General features: G+C 37.8%; 1 protein-coding gene and 1 pseudogene across 1 annotated transcript; both read right to left on the reverse strand.

Annotated features, from left to right (window-relative positions):
• Nucleotides 1–1,404, reverse strand: part of LOC120192068 — a 31,673-nt pseudogene extending 30,269 nt beyond the window's left edge.
• Nucleotides 1,405–3,987: 2,583 nt separating this feature from the next.
• Nucleotides 3,988–6,152, reverse strand: LOC120191781. Its single transcript, XM_039194699.1, has 4 exons — nt 5,619–6,152; nt 5,368–5,481; nt 4,992–5,279; nt 3,988–4,237 (listed from the first exon to the last, which is right to left on the reverse strand). Exons 1-4 carry the CDS (start codon nt 6,051–6,053, stop codon nt 4,037–4,039), a joined length of 1,038 nt encoding a protein of 345 aa, XP_039050630.1. The 5' UTR covers nt 6,054–6,152; the 3' UTR covers nt 3,988–4,036.
• Nucleotides 6,153–19,409: the final 13,257 nt, after the last annotated feature.

Here is a 19,409-nt window from a genome sequence, read left to right on the forward strand (position 1 = left end):
CATAAGCAAACGATGCTGGCTATAGTTCATGGAGCTAATTTAAGAGAAAGGACCATTTCTCGCTTCTTTTAGCAGTTTACTGGCTAAATTTTAATCACACAGCTCACGTGAATTATGGTGTAAATAAATGAGAACATTCCAGTATATAAACCTGTATTTTTAGTCCTCCCAGACAACCCAAGGAGAATTTTGTCTCATTTGAGCCCTACACTTGTCCTTTTCATCTATTGCTTCTTTTTCTAGCATCTTAATAGCAAGATTTCAATGATGCATGAATAAAAAATTGTGGTAAAGTCAAACTAAATGGGTGCACTGCACATATAACAAAAGGTTGGCCATTGAGAAAGAATTTTTGAAAAATAAACTAAATAGTAAACCATGCTCAATATTACACATTCCTTGCTGGATGAGCTTAATACAAAGACTGGAAAGAAGTTGTAACCCTACCAGAGGGGAGATGGAATAGAAGCAGATGATCACACAAGTGCAACAGCTAGCTGGCAAATATTTCATTACATTTTCCATGACACAAAACCAGGTAAGATACAAAGTACAAAACTTTTCAATAAGAAATCCTAATAAACTAAGAGTACCTGATTTCTCAAATATTCATTTGCCCTTATTTCAACCAGATGAGCATAAACAAATATGAAATGAAATTATTCAAGTTCACTCGTATTTGAAGTTTTTTAATGAGATTGTACATTTGTATATAGATATGATAATCCACTAAGCACAATTTTTTCACTGTTTCTATCTCTACCCTAACAATTCTCTAAAATTACCATTATTTCCTCAACAAGACACCGCAGTAAAGCACGAAACTATAACAATAGCAATAACTAATAGTATAATACTCCTAGTAATCATGAAGAACACCATTAGAACTTAAGCTCAAGCAATCAGAATCTAAAAACAATTTAAATAGAATATGCTAAGCTTTCTAGAATACCAGCGGGAGTTATCCTATCTAAACACAGCCTTACTGGCACAAAATCGAACTGAAAATCTCAAAAAGAAGAGGGGAGAAGATGAGAACACCTGCCAAGCATCGATAGTGCGTTGAAAATCTTGTAACCACCGATCGGCTTGCATACGCACCGCATCGTCGGGGTGATGGTACAATGCGTTTAGGGCTTCTTTCACAGTGTTCTGTAGCTCCATGCTTTGCATTCGTTTCTTCAATAACAGTACGCTCCCAGAAACTAGATTTGATTCGATCAGTGTCTTTCGAGTTCTGATTTGTTCTCTTTTCTAATGAAATCTTTTGGGAGGGTTTCTTTTTGGCGCCCGTCAGTGAATTTGGGGGCTTTGGGCAGCTCTGATTGGTTGTGATGGAGAAGATCGGAGAGGTTCTAGCCGTTCGATGCGTCTACTTTTTTACTCCTTGTCAATGCGATGGCTGGATGATTCTTTTTCTTTCTGGATTATTTTAAGGGTAAACTATTTGAATAATACCCTTTATTTTTTTTTTGTCTTGTTGACTTTGTACACCAATTTAAAAATTAAGAGTACGTTATCTCTAAAATTATCGATCTATTTGATTTTAGTCTTTAATATTATTGATTCATTCGATTTTAATCCTCAGTCGTTAACTCTCATTCGATTTTAATCCCTAAATTATGTCACATATTCGTTAAGAGTTAACAGCATAGAAACTTAAATCAGGTGCACTGATAATGTTAGGATTATTTACCCTTTTTAAATTGGTGACCAAAGTCAGACATTCTCTAAACAAAATATATTATTTATATAATTTACCCTTATTTTAATAGTGTTGTCATCTGTTTGATTACTAGTACAAGGGATAATAGCATGAATAGCCCTTGAAATACAGTTAATATAATAATGTAGTACTTATACTATGAAAAAGTCAATTTTAATTTTTTAAATAATGTTTGCACGATTTTGGTAGCTGAATTTAAGTAAATTTTGAAAAATAATTAATACAAAACTAAACTTGAAATTCAAAAACGATTAAAAACCCAAGTAAACAACATAACTTATTCAAACTAGTACCTATAAGTGAGGATGGACATTTGATCTAAATCCAAAATATTTCGAGAATATTACTATAATTAATCTTTATATATTTAAGATAATAGCTATAATATCTCTACCTATATTTTTTTCTAATACATATTTTACATAATAAAAATGATAATATATATATATATATATGTGTGTGTGTGAGTAGAGTGTATATTTTTATCTTAAAAGTCATACTAGAGTTTAGATCTAGTGGAACTTCCTTAAGTCGGGATCAAATAACGAGTGGAATGATGTTATACTTGAGTATAGTTCGAATAGGCCAAAAATATGCTTGAACCTATAACCATTCCTATACATAGTTAATATGAATGATTAAAACAATATCAAATAAAATTGAGTTATTACTAACTTTTGGATTATGAACCAAGCGATCTCGGTTGTTAAGGGGTTAGTTGTTATCTCTAGAGATTATGGTTCGAGCACGACGTTTGCAGTGGTGTTTGAAATGTTCATTATTAAATGATTGAGAGTCTTTCGAACATATATTATATTGTGATCACCTAAATTAATAGAAAATTATTTGTTTATTTATTTAATTCTTAAATTGATAAGCTAAATTTAGCAATTTTGTAACTATATGGAAACTAATCCGGCCTTAACTAGAAAAGTATAAATCCTTCAGCCATATCAAGAAAGAACGAAATGACTTAAAACGAATGAAATCCTAAATTTTATAATAAATCTTTCAATATGGACCTTATAATTTGAAAATATTAATTTTAATACTTGAAGTGATATTATGACTTTTATTCTAAAATTGTCTTCAAACTTTTGAACATTTTAATTTTATCATCAAATTATGACTCTCATTCTAAATTAGTCCATAAACTTTTGAACTTCCAATTTCACCCATAAATTCATCTAAATATGTAATTAGTTCAACTATCTTTTACCCTAAAATTTTCTCAAACATATAATAATATAGTTTGGGTTAACGGATTTATTAACAAGGGATGTGACTAGCATATAATGAACTTTCAAAAGTTAAGAACTAATTTAGAATGAAAGTCATAGTTTAGGGATAAAATTGAAACAATAAAAAATTGAAAATTAATTTAAAATGATTATTATACTTTGGGGATGGAATTAAAATGTTCAAACATTTAAGAATCAATTTAGAACGAGATTCATAAATTAAGGAAGCGTGATACAATTAACTCTACCATTTTAGTTAGGAGTATTCATCCGGTTAATTCGGTCACCTATTGAACCGAATAACCATTAACCGAATTAACTAGTTTTTTTTTCTTTAATCGTTAACTGAACCAAACTTTTTTCAAAATATTTTAACCGAACCGAACTAAGTACGGTTAATTTTGTCGGTTAATTGAAATTTATAAATAATATATATTATATATTAAAATTTTAATATTTTCAATTAATTCGATCGATTATTTTAGTTAAAACCGAAGTTTAAACACCCTTAAAACTAAATCATATATATTTAATAATTTTGGTTAATTCAGTTAATTAATCGATTTCGAACCAAATTAAACGATAACCGAAATTTAAAAAAAATTATTAACCACTAACCGACCAATTAACCAATAATTGTTTTAGTTTAATCGGTTAAATTATGAACCTCAAATTTTTGTAGATGAAATAAAAGTTGGATTATTATTCGATACACTAGGTAGACACTATAGTATTACGCGTCAAACTACGATTGAAAATGTGTCACATCACTCTTAATTGTACTTAACTGTATTAACGACAGATATTGTTTTAATAGATGAAATGAAAGATTATTATTCGATACACTATCCGATGTACACATTCTTTTCTTCTACTCTCTTTGAAGCTTAGCAAAGTGTAGGGTTTTCTGAGTTTTTAAACCATTAGTGATTATCAATTGGTTAAGCAAATGCATACAGAGCCATTAATTTTCTCTTAAAACTGTAACCATATCGTCTTACAAACAACATTCGCCTTCTTTCTTCTTTGGCCCAAATCTTTTAACAAAGACTTCATTTGGATACAGATTCTAATTCCATGGGCTTGGCTGCCGAGCCTCTCTGAAAATCGAAGTGCCACCAGATGCTGCAGGTGAAGGAGATGATGCGACAAAATTTGTTCCCGATACAGATACGGTGGGAGGATTCCCAGGATGACCTTGATTACCAGTAGGAGCAAAACGTGATGGACTACCTGTGACCACCATGCTAGCTCGAGACGGGTGGGGAACCTAAACATATGAGCAATAACTGAATATCATTAGCATATCTAACAGTCGAACTTCACAGAAACCCAACTTGGCTTGACAGATATTGTTCACTAATCAAACTCAAGTTTACAAAGCAATATGACGTACCTAGACAGAACATAATTCGATTTTTTTGAAGGCCTCAATGAAGATCAACCAATCAAACAACGTAGTTTCAAAGAATGTTAACTATGAACAATGTGATCCTTAGGTAGTAATAGATCATATTCTATTCCTCCGAAGTACTGAAACTGAACATCTTGCAGTTGATGCTTATTATTACGAGGTCTCAATTTTACCTACATCGTGGATCTATTTCCTCGAAACACGAAAAGAAACACCTCAATGCTTATTATCACGGCATGTGCTGTTCTTTTTTATTTTATTTTTTAATTTGAAAATGCAAAAGAAAAGGCTCTAAGCAACAGAAGGAAGCTTATTATCTACCAAATGCAAAAGAAGAAGCTTGTGGTGGTTTATAAGATAAGCAATTGCTAAATCGAAACAGGAAGAATAGTATCCAAGATAAGTTTAGGTTCAGATCTTAACTAAAGTGCACATCATCCTACAGTTAAGAGGGATCAAATTAAACATTCCCATAAACTTTAGCTTCCTAGATTGAACCACCCACTTTAACATTACAACACAACGACATTGAGAGATAAAATCTACGGATGTTCACGTATCGCTGTCTTGTTAGATAAAAAGAAAAGGAAGAACGAACATATTATATTACAACATCATGTTGAATGTAGGTAGGTCTTCTAAGAGGAGATTCTGAAGAAGGTGATGTACTGCTCATACGAAACACATGACGGGAAAGAATGATAGGGTTCGAAACATCATCAGCTTCAACTCCTTCATTTTCTCCAGCAACATTAGCATCCGAGCCAATCTGGGGAGTGACAATCCTCGTCATCGACCCAGAGTCGGTTGCAGTTTCCACTTGAAGTGGAACAGCCGGACAATTAGCTGTACCTTGCGTGCTATTTCTTCTCTTTAACTCCTCCTCCGCATTCAAGATCTATCGAATACTACCAATCAATTTCAGGAATGCAATTCTCGAAAGAAATGATTTTGATTCAAAAAAAAATCATTAGAATTGAGATTACCTGCTTTAGTACTTGCACTAAACCATGCTTCTTCGTGTTCAAAACTTGTAATTTCTCCTCAACGACCCTCTTCCTTTCTTCTTTTTCCTTTAAATCGTTTAATTTCTCACTTGTCTGGCAATTCACAACAAATCAAGAACATCTCAACAAACAAGAACAAAAGAAATTACAACTTTCAAGTAAACTAATATTCAAGCTCAAAATGTTTGCTTCAGAATTCAAAAATAAAAAATTTCAAGCGAACAATATACTTCTAGGTTCCTAATCGATTTAGTCTCAGGCGGTTTCTCTTTCTCAACCACTTGCAAACTAACATCTTTCTCCGTCAGCTCATCCACCGGATTCGTCAAACAATCTCCACCGTCGGATCCTCCAACTACCTCAACCTTAACCTGCGTTAGAGGCGGTCCAGTTTTCAAACCCTCGGACCGTTCAGACTCAACTTTGGCTTTTAATTTGGGGTCAAGGGGAGCGGCAGTGGGCACAGGGAGTTGAATTCGATGCGTTGAATCAGGATTAGGGTTAAAGGATGGAGAGAAATAACGGAGACGAGAGAGTGCTTTTTTGCGGCGGTGCAAGAGGGATTTGAAGTCTTTGACGGAAATTTTGGGAGTCGGCATTAACCACCGCCGTGGTACGTCCGGTGCTCGGTGGAGGTTCCCTCTGTACAAAGAAATCGCCACCATCTTCTTTCTTAAGGTTTCCCTCTGTTTTCTGGTATTTTTCGCACTGTCCTGATTTATGTGCCGAAAGGAAAAAAAAATTACCGTTATTGATTTTACCCCGACTTTTCGGTTTTAACAGTAACTAAAAGATTTAATTACATCATATGTCCCTAAACCATAACTCTCATTTTAAATTGATAATTAAAACTTTTTATATTTTAATTTCATCCTTAAATTATAACTCTCATTCTTTATTCCTCAAACTTTTGACTGTTCCAATTTCATCTCTAAATTATAACTCTCATTTTAAATAGGTCTCAAACTTTTGAATATTTTAAATTTCATCTCCAAATTCATCTGAATATACAATTAATTTTCAATCTTAGTTTAACCTAAAAAAATTCAAACATTTAATAATATAGATTAACCTAACATATTTATTAATAGCAATTTGATTGGCATATACCTATAGTTTGAGATCAAATTAAAATGTTCAAAAGTTTGAGGATTGATTTAAAATAAAAGTCATAAATTTAAAATAATTAAAATTAAAAAAATTAAAAAATTAAAACGAGTCATAATTAAAATGTGTGAAGTAATTAAAATATTTAAAAATTAAAAATTAATTTAAAATAAAAGTCATAATTTTTATAATTGCTCAATAAATTTAATAATTATTTAAATAAATTTTAAAAACTTAATAATCAAAACGATTATTTCAACATTAACCTTTAATATACTTCTATCCTATATAAAAAGTACATTAATAGCACATAGTCCCATTATAAACATAATAATGAGAGGAAAGAAAACAAAAACTTCAATTTCAAGATTTTAAAAGAGTGTTGTTATTCTTTAAGTGTATATGTTGTTAATGGTTAAGAAGAATTTTAAATAGATATTACTTTGTAACCACCTAGATTCCAAAAATAAATAATATTTTTAAAATAATAATAAATAAATAAAAAGAAAGGGGGAAAACCCAAAATCAACCATGGTTCCTTGCAAAAAGAGAATGGCACAACCATCCAGGTTCCCTCTTCCCTTTGTCTCTTAACCCTTAAAAGCTCTTTTGAACAGTTGTCCGCTCGGTATGAGTACTATAAATGAGTACGGATATATGTGCAAGTATACACAATCGAACAAGTAATACAGTGATAAGTTAAGTATCGTCTCCACAGGGAATTTGGGAAATCAAATAGGTTTGTCAAGGCACTTTACTTTGTCACCTAAGTAAAGTTAGTGATGGGATGTACAAATGATAATGTTGTGGCAAAATGGAATGACTGATGTGGAAATGAAACTATGGTAGCAGATGGATATGTCGTGGCAAAGTGGATTAAAATGTCGTAGTAAATTGAATTGTGTTGAGTGCAAACAAATGGAAATGTCAAAGCAAAATAAAATGTAAATATACGATTTGATTTATAGGACTTTAGCTTTCTCACATGACAAGCTCCTATGAGAATGAGTGATAGGAGTCACTGGGAGAATCTAAGTATATTTCTCCGAATGGTATTTCTTCTATGCCTAGCCTGCCCAACAGAGTTTACTGAGGTGCCCTATGTTATCTCTAGTAAGGGACTCGACAGATTAAAGATGCCCTGGCAAACCCGATTGGCGTAAACCCCTGCAGTGTTCCTATTGGTCCAGATAACAGGATATGTCTCGGCAATACCTTTTTGCGGTAGCATTAACATCTAGCCTATCGTTCTTGCACAACTCCTTTTAGTCGAATGAAATCCTAACCTTATCGCTAAGGTGGATTAGGCCTAGTTACTACCTAGAACCCCTTGTTTATGTAGTTCCTCCCTAGTTTCTCTCTAATACTAAGGATATTTTGCCAAGGTATTCTCTCGAACCCTAAAAACCTCCTAAGAAAGTGCTACTCTCGTAGCTCCTACAACCTTAAGGCATTAAGCTTCACAAACAAAACAGGTTAAAGCATAGAAAAGCAACCATTCGTTGAAATAAAAACTTAAACATCCAAGCAAACTCCCACCAAATAGGATTAGTTCATGGTGAGGTTCGAAATAAACAAGCACAAAGCAAGTTTCATTCGTTCCTTACAACCCAATAACAAAATATGAAAGCAAAGAAGTAAGGGGAGGAGAGAAAGCCTTCGACGTGCACTGCCCAATGCTTTCCTCGACCACCAGGAACTACTCCCAGCGAACTGGCTCCTCTCGGACGCTCAAGACGCCACTCCCTCAGGCTTGTCAAGGAGAAATACCACGGCAAGTAGGATTGACGGAGAAATATGAGATATTCTCTCTCTAAATTTTTAAGCTCAAATTTGGGTGGAACCAAAGTCTTCAACAATGTGGCTTCATCCTCTATTTATAGGGGAAAACTAATCCTAGGACTTGGTGTTGACTTTCCTAGAAAACCCCAAAACCATGGTTAATTTGCTTGAGAGTCGGGCAGGAAAGCCTATGATACAGCCTGAGTAGCTGGCTGAGTGACCAACATAATCACGTTGCAGGCGCCCAAGGACAGACAGGATCTGCAGGGTCAGGCGGTGTCATCAGCAAGACCGACGGTTGTAGCGTCGATCCCTCCAGGCGGATCTTCTCGCTTGAGAGATCTTAGAGAGTCGGAGACAACTGCCTTCAAAAATATCTTCTCGCACTTTCCTCGTTTTCGAAATGCCAGTCAGACTTGGTATTTTCATTCTTCTTAGCAATATCTTGATGTCACAACATTTCCTTTCCTCTTTTTCTTGCTTTCAATTCATGCACATCATCAGAAAAGTACCTTTCCCATAAGGCAACACCGCTTTAAAAATAAATTGTCGCGGCAAACTGAATTCCACCACATGCAACTAAATGTTTCTAAATGCAACTACATGGTCCTAAATGAGCTATTAGACACTCAATAACTTAAGTGAAAAGATCATAAAATGTGACATTTTACGGAGTTATCACACCCCCAAACTTAAGCTATTGCTTGTCCTCAAGGAATGAATAGTAATAAGCAAAACAAAAATACCATGACAATTTCAAAAGCAGAATAGTCTTATGGGATAAAATTTCAGCCCTCAGCACAGATGGCTTCAACATGCTAGACTGGTTCGAGAAATCTAGTATTGTCCCCTAGGGCAAGATTCTTTGTGTGGGTGTGTGCGTGTTTGTATCTAACCCATGCTTAACAAACTTAAAAATTTTCTAAGCAAGCTTTCTTAATTTGCTATAACATTCAGAAATTTTTACTCCCACCTTGTTTTTTTCCTTTATTTCTGCTACGAGAGGAGTCAGCCCATCACTTTACCATCCTACACTCTAGGTGAAAGGGAGCATACCTTCCACCCCCGACTTAGTCAGGTAGAGTCATCCCGTGACTACTTTCATTCACTCATATGCCATGGCATAGCGGAATATCCCTCTACAGATATGCCGATGCATTTATTCATAACTTCATTCATTTCAAAAAAAATTATAGAGGAGTTTTTTCATTCAAATTTTATGGCATGACATTTAGAATTCTCTTATAAAAAATTTTCTAAGTTTCTCAAGCATGGAAAACATACAATCGTGTTTTCAAAGATTTCAAAGAAGCAAGTCCTAGAGTTGGTTCTATCATCCTCAACCAGTCATGTACATTCTTTTCTAGCCATCAAGAATTCATCATCATTGGGCATCCTTAACTAATTCTAGAAAACTATTCAAACATTTACTAATGTCATGGCATATTTATTTTACTGATACTATCATGCAATGATGCGAGAATTCTACTTCCCCTAAACTTGAGAGAGGCATTGTCCTCAATGCTTACTAAGACTAAAGAAAATGAAACTACATACTATTAATGCAATGAAATACAAGGTACCTTGACTCTAGGCGGGTGGTGGTGCAGCGGTCGCACGCCGAGGGCGCTTTCTTAGTTTGGCGGGGCTGGAGTGTTTGGAATCAGAAGCGGGTGCAGTCGGAGGAGTACTGGGACCTTCTGGGATAGTTTAGAGTTGGGGCTCCTCACGCTTAGATACCTTCTTCAGGCGGTGTCGGCTCCTACGCAAAGGAGCTTGTTGTGACATCTCAGATTGGGACTCCTCTGTTAACTCGGTGGACTGCAATACTTCGGGTGTCTTCTTCCATTGGCGCGGCATGTTGCAGTATATCTGGATGTTCTGCCGCCAGAGGTTCAACAAATTGTAAGGGTTCCGGGCGATGAGCGAGTTGGAGATTGGCTTTTCGATCTGCATCGGGCGACACAACATGGACGAGATCAGGGTCAGCGGGCTCTTCTACTTCAGCAGGCTGGGGACTTTCTGCACTGGGTGATTAATGAACGTCGATAGTGGCAGGACGAGGTACTTTTGTAGATGCCTCGATATCCTCATTTGGTGGCAATAGTGTGTCAGGGAAGTCTGGAACGGTGAAGCTCGTATGTGGGTAAAACTCTAAGAATGTGTTGGTGAAAAACTCATCACGGCGCTTAGCATAGGAAAAATATGTCATCAGTTTGTCGGACAACTGCCCGACTTGCTCTTGCGTGTGCTGGATTGCCTGCTTTAAGGCATCTGAGTTTGCCCTGGCATGTGGAGATGGTGAAACACGAGATGTGGTCGCCTCTTTTTCTTTTCCTTTTGCATCCTTCAGACCCAACAACATAGGGATTCCAGTAATATCCGGTAAAATCTCGTCAAACTATTCTTCAGGAACCTTCTTTTTACGACATAAGGCAGTGATGAGATTCAGAAATACCAGGATACTTGCAGGTCACTTCAGGAATAAATAGGCTTGCTCTACAATGATTTTCCCTACATCAATGGGGCGCCTGAATATGATTGAGTATAGTAAAAGCATCCATTGGAAATACATGGTGGTGTTGTGGGAAGTGGGCAAAAGCTTGTGCTTCATAAAATGGTTCCATAACTTTACTTGCGGGAGTAACTTCTCCCGGTCCACGGTCCTATGACTCAGTTGTTGGCCGTTCCATTGGGTGTCGGGAAGACAGAGGTATTCCAGAATGCCTTGGTATGTTTTGTTGTCTGCGTCATGCGCGAATGTGGCATGACGGTCTTCCAAAACCTGTAATTTAAAGTAACGATAATAGTAGTAGGAGTAAATCGAATAGAAGTACCACAAACCATGACGGCATGTTGGTTTGGCTCGGAGATGTTTGAGTAAAACTCCTTCACTATCGATGCGTTAACAGTGGCAGGATGCTTGGCAATTTTTTGTCACTTACGCTTGTTAACCACATTTGAACACCTCACTTCCGAAGACATCATCTTCCTCCTCGGAGAAGTAAACCCAAACTAAAAAAACCCATCGATATTTTATAGTTTGGAATCAATCTCGGACAGCATAATCCATAAACCGTGGTGGTGTAAAAGAAGATGGTCGGGATCATACCATGATGGGAATAGAAAAAAATGAAAAAGTAAGGAAGCTTGAAGCTTTGGTCGGCTATGGAGGTGGCGGCGGAAAGGAAGAGAGAAGAAGATGAAAGAAGTAAAAAGTTAAAAGAAAAGTGAAAGTGAAAGGAAGAAAGAAACAAAAGAAAGATTTGGGAGGGGAATATTAAATAAAATAGTGGGGTATAGGCGGGAAGAAAGCAAAAAGAGAGAGTAAAAAAATCAAATCTTAAGTCAAAAGTAAAAAAGTGAAATAGTAAAAAAAAATTCCCTTATTTACTGTTTTCATGTGCCGCCCAAATTTGCCCAACTTCCACCGTACGCCTCACGTGCCTTGTGCCTGGGATATCCCTTGCAACAAAAGTAAAATAAAAGCAATTAATTAAGAAGAAGAAAGACTAAAATAATGGCAAAGTAAAAATTATTTATGCACATGAGTAAATTAAAAATGTCTCGGCATCCTTAAAATGTTGGGCCAGTATCGACGTCATGCAAGAGAAGCGTCGACTTGTCACGCAATGGTGGGACTCCCTGGTAAGCTTTCAGGTACTGGCCATTGACTTTAAAGATGGAACCATCATCCATGTTCTTGATATCAACATCGTTGTACGGGTAAGCATGGTGGACTTCGAATGGTCCCGACCACCGTGACTTCAGTTTACCCGGGAAAAGTTTGAGACTAGAGTTAAACAACAATACTTTCTGGCCCACATGAAAATGTCGTGGCAACCGCATTTTGTCGTGCCACTTCTTGGTCTTTTCCTTATAGAGCTTGACATTTTCATATATTTGAGCTCCAAACTCTTCCATTTCGTTCAGATCGAGCAATCGTTTCTCCCCAGCGAGTTGCGCGTCGAATTTTAGCTTCTTTATCGCTAAGTATGCCTTATATTCTAGCTCAACTAGTAGGTGGCAGGCTTTTCCATATACCATCTTGAAGGGTGACATTTCCAGAGGTGTTTTGAATGCTGTCCTGTAAGCTCATAGTGCTTCATCGAGTTTTGGGGACTAGTCTTTCCTTCGAGGGTTCACCACATTCTCTAAAATTTGCTTGATCTCACGGTTGGACACTTAAGCTTGCTCGTTAGTTTGTGGGGTATATGTCATGGCAATTTTATGTCGCACTCCGTATTTCTGTAATGCCTTGGCAATTAGCTTGTTATCAAAGTGGGTGCCTTAGTCACTGATAATGGCATGTGGCACTCCAAATCGAGTGAAGATGTTCTTGTGAAGAAACTTGAGTACTGTCTTCGAATCATTCCTCGGTGTGGTAATCACTTCAACCCACTTGGACACATAGTCCACCGCGAGCAAGATGTATAAATCTCTAAAGGAAGATGGGAATGGTCCCATGAAATCAATGCCCCAAACATCAAAGAGCTCTATCTCCAAAATATTTTGCAGCGGCATTTCGTGTCGTCTAGAAATGTTTCTAGTGCGCTAGCATCTATCGTACGCCATGCAAAATTTGTAGGCATCCTTAAATAGTGATGACCAATAGAAGCCTGATTGGAGGACCTTTGCAGCAGTCCTCGCACCTCCAAAATGCCCTCTATAGGGTGCTGTATGGCAATGGTGTAAGATATCGCGTTGCTCTTCTTCGGGGACACACCGTCGAATCATTTGATCGACACATTGCTTGAACAAGTACGACTCGTCCCAAAAATAGAACTTGGTGTCATGCAGAAACTTCTTTTTGCCCTGGCTGTTCAGTTCATAAGGAAAAACACCACTAACAAGAAAATTAACAAGATCAGCGTACCACAAAATTATCGTGGCATATAAAATTTTCTCGTCAGGGAATTCTTCTTTAATATCAAAAATTTCATGGCATTCTGAAATGTTCTCGAGCCTAGATAAATGGTCTGCAACCTGGTTCTCAGTACCTTTCCTATCAATAACCTCTAAATCAAACTCTTACAGCAGTAATATCCGTCTAATAAGTCTAGACTTGGCATCTTTCTTGTTCACTAAGTATTTTATAGCTGAATGATCAGTGTGAACTATGACCTTGGTGCCTATCAAGTATAGCATAAACTTGTGAAATGCAAATACCACGGCAAGTAATTCTTTTTCAGTAGTGGTATAGTTTAATTGTGCCTCATTTAAGGTATGGCTAACATAATATATAACATGAAAGATTTTACCTCTACGTTGTCCAAGCACAGCTCCCATGGCAAAATCATTTGCATCACACATTAATCCGAATGGTGCCATCCAATCTGGGGGAACTACGATCAGTGCAGAGATAAGTTTCTTTTTCAGCTCTTTGAATGCGCCGTGGCATTTATGATCAAACACGAACGGTTGGTTCTACTGCAGCAGGGTGCACAAGGGCTTGGATATTGTGGAGAAGTCCTTGATGAATCGTCTATAAAATCCAGCATGGCCAAGGAAACTCCGAATACCCTTGACAGAAGTTGGTGGGGGTAGCTTCTCGATCACCTCAATCTTGGCCTTGTCTACCTCATTACCCTTTGCAGAAATTTTGTGGCCTAGAATAATGCATTCGGTTACAATGAAATGGCATTTTTCTCAATTCAACACAAGATCATCCTCCTCACATCGCTTCAGTACCTTTGCCAAATTGCCGAGACATTTTTGAAAGTCATCTCCGGAAACAGAAAAACCATCCATAAAAATTTCCAGAAAATCCTCAACCATGTCTGAGAATATGGCTTGCATGCAGCGCTGAAAAGTTGTCGGGGCATTACAGAGTCCAAAAGGCATTATTCGAAAAGCATATGTGCCATAGGGACACGTGAATGTTGTCTTCTCTTGGTCATCTGATGCAATGGAAATTTGATTATACTCCGAGTATCCGTCCAAGAAACAATAATATACATTTCCAGCAAGTTGATCCAACATTTGATCGATGAATGACAAAGGGAAATGATCCTTCTTGGTGGCCTTGTTAAGCTTGCAGTAGTCCATGCAGATTCGCCACCCAGTGACTGTCCGTGTAGGTAACAACTCATTGTCTTCACTCTCTACCACAGTCGTGCCAACCTTCTTTGGTACGCATTAGACTGGACTCACCCACGAACTATCCAAAATAGGGTAAATCACTCCAGCGTCAAGCCATTTGAGAATCTCTTTCATCAGAACTTGTTTCATGATTGGGTTTAATCTTCGTTGTGGCTCTATGGATTTGTCGTGGCATTCTTCCAGCAGGATCTTGTGCATGCAGATAGTTGGACTTATTCCCTTCAGATCTGTCATCGTCCATCCTAACGCTTTCTTATGCTGTGACAAAACACTTACAAACTAGATTCTTGGTTAGGAGTAAGGGCAGAGGAAATAATCATAGACAAAGTTTTGTTACTACCCAGATAAACATATTTAAGATGTTATGGCAATTCTTAAGTTATAGGGTAGGAGCATGTTGTAATGAGGGCTTAGGAGGAACAAACTCTTCAAAATTCAAAGGTTCAAAGCGCGTACCTGGGCTAGCTTTAAGGAAGCTAGCCTATCGTTACTCGGTAGAAAAATTATTATGTTCTCCAGCCTTTAATTCTTCAAATAGCCCCTCATCAGGTCCCAACTGAATAAAATTATCTTGGCGAAATTGATCTGTTTCTTTCGTGATTGTTGTATCCACTTCTAAAATGCTCTGGCATTCTTTAGGATCATCCATGTACTTGAGAGATCGGAAGACATTCATAGTGACATGTTGATCGGCCACTCGCATGGTCAGCTCGCCCCTCTCGCAGTCGATGAGAATACTACCAGTAGCTAGGAAGGGTCTCTCCAAGATGATGGGTGTTGTGGCATCGACCTCACAGTCCAGAATCAGAAAATCAACAGGAAAAACGAATTTGTCAACCCGTACGATGACATCTTCAATTCGCCTTTCAGGACGTAAATGTGAACGATCGGCTAATTACAAGATGACAGATGTGGGTCTCACAATTCCTATCCCAAGCTTCATGAAGATTGACTTGGGCATCAAGTTCACGCTTGAGTCAAGGTCACATAGTGCCTTCCCAACAAACTTGTCTCCTATCGAACATGGGATGATAAAACTGCCTGAATCATGTCTTTTCGGTGGCAGCTTGCTTAAGGAGGAGCAAAATTCTTTTGTCGTGGCAATTGTCTCGTACTGCTCAACCTTTTGCTTCTTGGTAACAATTTCTTTGAGGAATTTAGCATATGTAGGCATTTGTTCCATAGCTTCTAGAAAAAGAACATTGATTTGAAGTTGACTCAGAATGTCAACAAAATTTCTGAATTGAATATCCTCATTATGTTTCTTCAGTCTATGAGGAAAAGGAGGTGGGGGTCTAACTTCCTGTACTGATGGGGTGTTTACAGAAGTTGCCTTGGCATTTTTGTTTGCCCCCTCAGTTGTTTTACTTGAACCCTCAGCCTTGTCCTCTTCCTCTGGTGGTTCTTCCAACACTTCTTGCTCAGCTTGCAAGATCTTAGGGGACGAATCATCCTTCGGTCTTCCCCTAAACTTGTCTTTAACATTAATTTGCGTACCACTTCGGAGAGTTAGCACAATGCATTGCTCTTTGCCATGAGTTTTCGTGACTTCAGTGTCACTCGAAAAATGTCCTGGTCTGTGTTCTTGTAATGCCGCAGGAATTTGACAAACCTGACTCTCCAATGCCCTCAGTGATGAACTGTGGCTCTAAAGCAGAGCCCCTTGATTTTTGATGGAGGTCGCGTGGTCTTACAGTATTGTCTTCATTGTTGCTATGAACTCTTGCATTGTGGCCTCCAAAGAACTGGTGTTTGATAAAGACGGTCCTCCCTTTTTAGAATTATGCCATGGCATATTCGATTAAAAATTCTGGGAGTCATTGAAATTCTACTGCCGAGCTAGTTGATGAGCATTGTTATTTCCTTGATTTCCCAAAGAAAAGTTTGGATGTTGACGCCATCCAGGATTATATATGTTAAAGTAGGGGCTATTGTTGCCTCGATTGAAGTTGCCTACAAAATTGATGGATTGTTGATTGGTTGGGAAGTCACTCTCATTGTGATTGTCGTGGCATAATAAACATGTGGAATTGGAAGCCTTCAATTCTCTCACCTCACTTGGCCTTTACAAATTCTTCAACATATTGGTGATAGCAGCAAGTTGGGCGGACATCGAATCCTTAGAATCTAGCTCGAAAGCTCCATGTGATTTGCTCCCAACTCCAAGCCTTGTGGATAGAAACTGATAATCGTTGGTGGCAATCTTATCCAGAATGTCAAATGCCTCTGCCGATGATTTGTCAAGTAACGTCCCATTTGCCGAGGCATCTAGCATCATCCTTGTGGGTGCGTTTACTCCATTGTAGAACATCACCACTTGTGTCCAATCTTGAAAACCATGATTCGAACATTTGCAAAGCAATCATTTGTATCGATCCCAACACTCATACATCGACTCGTCATCAGCTTGATGAAAAGAAGCAATGTCGTTCCTCAGTTGGGTGTTCATGTTCGGAGGATTATACCGCAGCAAATTTTTTTTGCACAGATCAGTCCACGACTTCATTAAACCCGCTGGAATGCCACTCAACCAAGCCCTTGCTCGGTTACACAGAGAATATGGAAATAGCTTTAATTTCAGAACATCTTCGTGTACTCCTTGTTGGCGAAAAAAATCAAACACCTCCAAGAAGTTACGAATATGTTGTCTGGCATCTTCATTTGGCATGCCCCTAAATTTCCATATTGAGTTCAACATATTGAACATGACAGGTTTGATCTCGAAGTGAGCTGCCTGAATATCTGGTGCCACAATTCCAGGATTTAAATCGTCTAAAATATAGTTTAAGTGATCACGAATGGCACGAGGCCTGGGTGCATTCCCAGCAAATAGATTTGCCTTAGCATTCTGATCATCCTCATGACGAATGCCTGGATTTCTAATTTGGTACATATTTGCACGTTGAGCACGTCTTGTTCTCCTAAAAAGCCTCTCGATCTCAGGTTCAACCAGTTCTAATGGCTCATCAGGGTTACTTCTGGTCATATACCACAAAATCCTGAAGAAGGTAAGAAAAATAAAGGGTAAAATTATATAAAAGAAATATAAACAAGTAAAATAAAAATGCTATGACAAAAAAATTTAACTTCCAGTTGTCAATTCCCTGGCAACGGCGCCAAAAAATTGTCTGCTCTGTATGAGTACTATAAAGGAGTGCGGATATATGTGCAAGTATACACAATCGAACAAGTAATATAGTGATAAGTTGAGTATCGTCTCCACAGGGAATTGGGGAAATCAAATAGGTTTGTCAAGGCACTTTACTTTGTCACCTAAGTAGAGTTAGTGATGGGATGTACAAATGATAATGTTGTGGCAAAATGGAATGACTGATATGGAAATGGAACTATAGTAGTATGGTAGCAGATGTATATGTCGTAGCAAAGTGGATTGAAATGTCGTGGCAAATTGAATTGTGTTGAGTGCAAATAAATGGAAATGTCAAAGCAAAATAAAATGTTAATATACGATTTGATTTATAGGACTTTAGCTTTCTCACGCGACAAGCTGCTATGGGAATAAGTGATAGGAGTCACTGGGAAAATCTAAGTCTATTTCTCCGAATGGTATTTCTTCTATGCCTAGCCTGCCCGACAGAGTCTACTGAGGTGTCCTATGTTATCTCTAGTAAGGGACTCGACAGATTAAAGATGCCCTGGCAAAACCGATTGGCGTAAACCCCTGCAATGATCCTATTGGTCTAGATAACATGATATATCTCGACAATACCTTTTTGCGGCAGCATTAACATATAGTCTATCGTTCTTGCACAACTCCTTTTAGTCTAATGAAATCCTAACCTTATTTCTAAGGTGGATTAGGCCTAATTACTACTTAGAACCCCTTGTTTATGTAGTCTCTCTCGAATACTAAAGATATTTTGCCAAGGAATTCTCTCGAACCCTAAAAACCTCCTAAGAAAATACTACTCTCGTAGCTCCTACAACCTTAAGGCATCAAGCTTCACAAACAAAACAGGTTAAAGCATAGAAAAACAACCATTCGTTGAAATAAAAACTTAAAAATCCAAGCGAACTCCCACCAAATAGGATTAGTTCATGGTGGAGTTTGATATAAACAAGCACAAAGCAAGTTTCATTCGTTCCTTACAATCCAATAACAAAATATGAAAGCAAAAAAGTAAGGGGATGAGAGAAAGCCTTCAACGTGCACTGCCCAATGCTTCCCTCGGCCACCAGGAACTGCTCCCAGCGAACTGGCTCCTCTCGGACGCTCAAGACGTCACTCCCTCACACTTGTCAAGGAGAAATGCCACGGTAAGTAGGATTGACGGAGAAAGATGAGACCTTCTCTCTCTAACTTTTTAAGCTCAAATTTGAGTGGAACCAAAGTTTCAACAATGTGGCTTCAACCTCTATTTATAGGGGAAAACTAATTCTAATAGCTGCCTGAGTGGCCGACAGGATCTGCAAGGTCAGGTGGCGTCATCAGCAGGACCGGCGGTTGCAGCACCGATCCCTCCAGGCGGATCTTCGAGGCAGATTTCTCGGGCAAAGATCTTGGTGAGTTAGAGACAGCTGCTTTCAAAAATATATTCTCACACATTGCTCACTTTCGAAATGCCAGTCAGACTTTGTATTTTCATTCTTCTTAGCAATCTCTTGATGTCACGACATTTCCTTTACTCTTTTCCTTGCTTTCAATTCCTGCACATCATCAGACAAGTACCTTTCCCAAAAGGTAGCACCGCTTTAAAAATAAATTGCCGCGGCAAACTGAATTCCACTACATACAACTAAATGCTTCTAAATGCATCTACATAGTCCTAAATGAGCTATTAGACACTCAATAACTTAAGTGAAAAGGTCCCAAAAATGTGACCTTTTACGGAGTTATCAACAGCTTTACCATATCATAGACTAGTTTCCCAGTGTTGTTCTTCACCATTTTTCTTGTCTACAGAAAACTTCGACTCGACGTATCGGTATTGTTGAGTTAATCGATTAACGGAATTGGCCAAGAGGGGGGTGAATTGGCAATAAAATTTTTGGTGGAAGCTTTTGCAGAA

The sequence above is a fragment of the Hibiscus syriacus genome, unplaced genomic scaffold (assembly GCF_006381635.1).
Source record: "Hibiscus syriacus cultivar Baekdansim isolate YM2019G1 unplaced genomic scaffold, ASM638163v2 tig00116971_pilon, whole genome shotgun sequence".
In the NCBI taxonomy this organism is placed as follows: Eukaryota; Viridiplantae; Streptophyta; class Magnoliopsida; order Malvales; family Malvaceae; genus Hibiscus; species Hibiscus syriacus.

Excerpts from the sequence above, each read along its gene's own strand:
- LOC120191781 (XM_039194699.1), bottom strand. The coding sequence starts at position 6,053 with ATGGTGGCGATTTCTTTGTACAGAGGGAACCTCCACCGAGCACCGGAC. Across the intron at positions 5,280-5,367 it reads TAGTGCAAGTACTAAAGCAG|ATCTTGAATGCGGAGGAGGA; the intron begins GTAATCTCAATT and ends AGTATTCGATAG. Across the intron at positions 4,238-4,991 it reads CCTACATTCAACATGATGTT|GTTCCCCACCCGTCTCGAGC; the intron begins GTAATATAATAT and ends TCATATGTTTAG.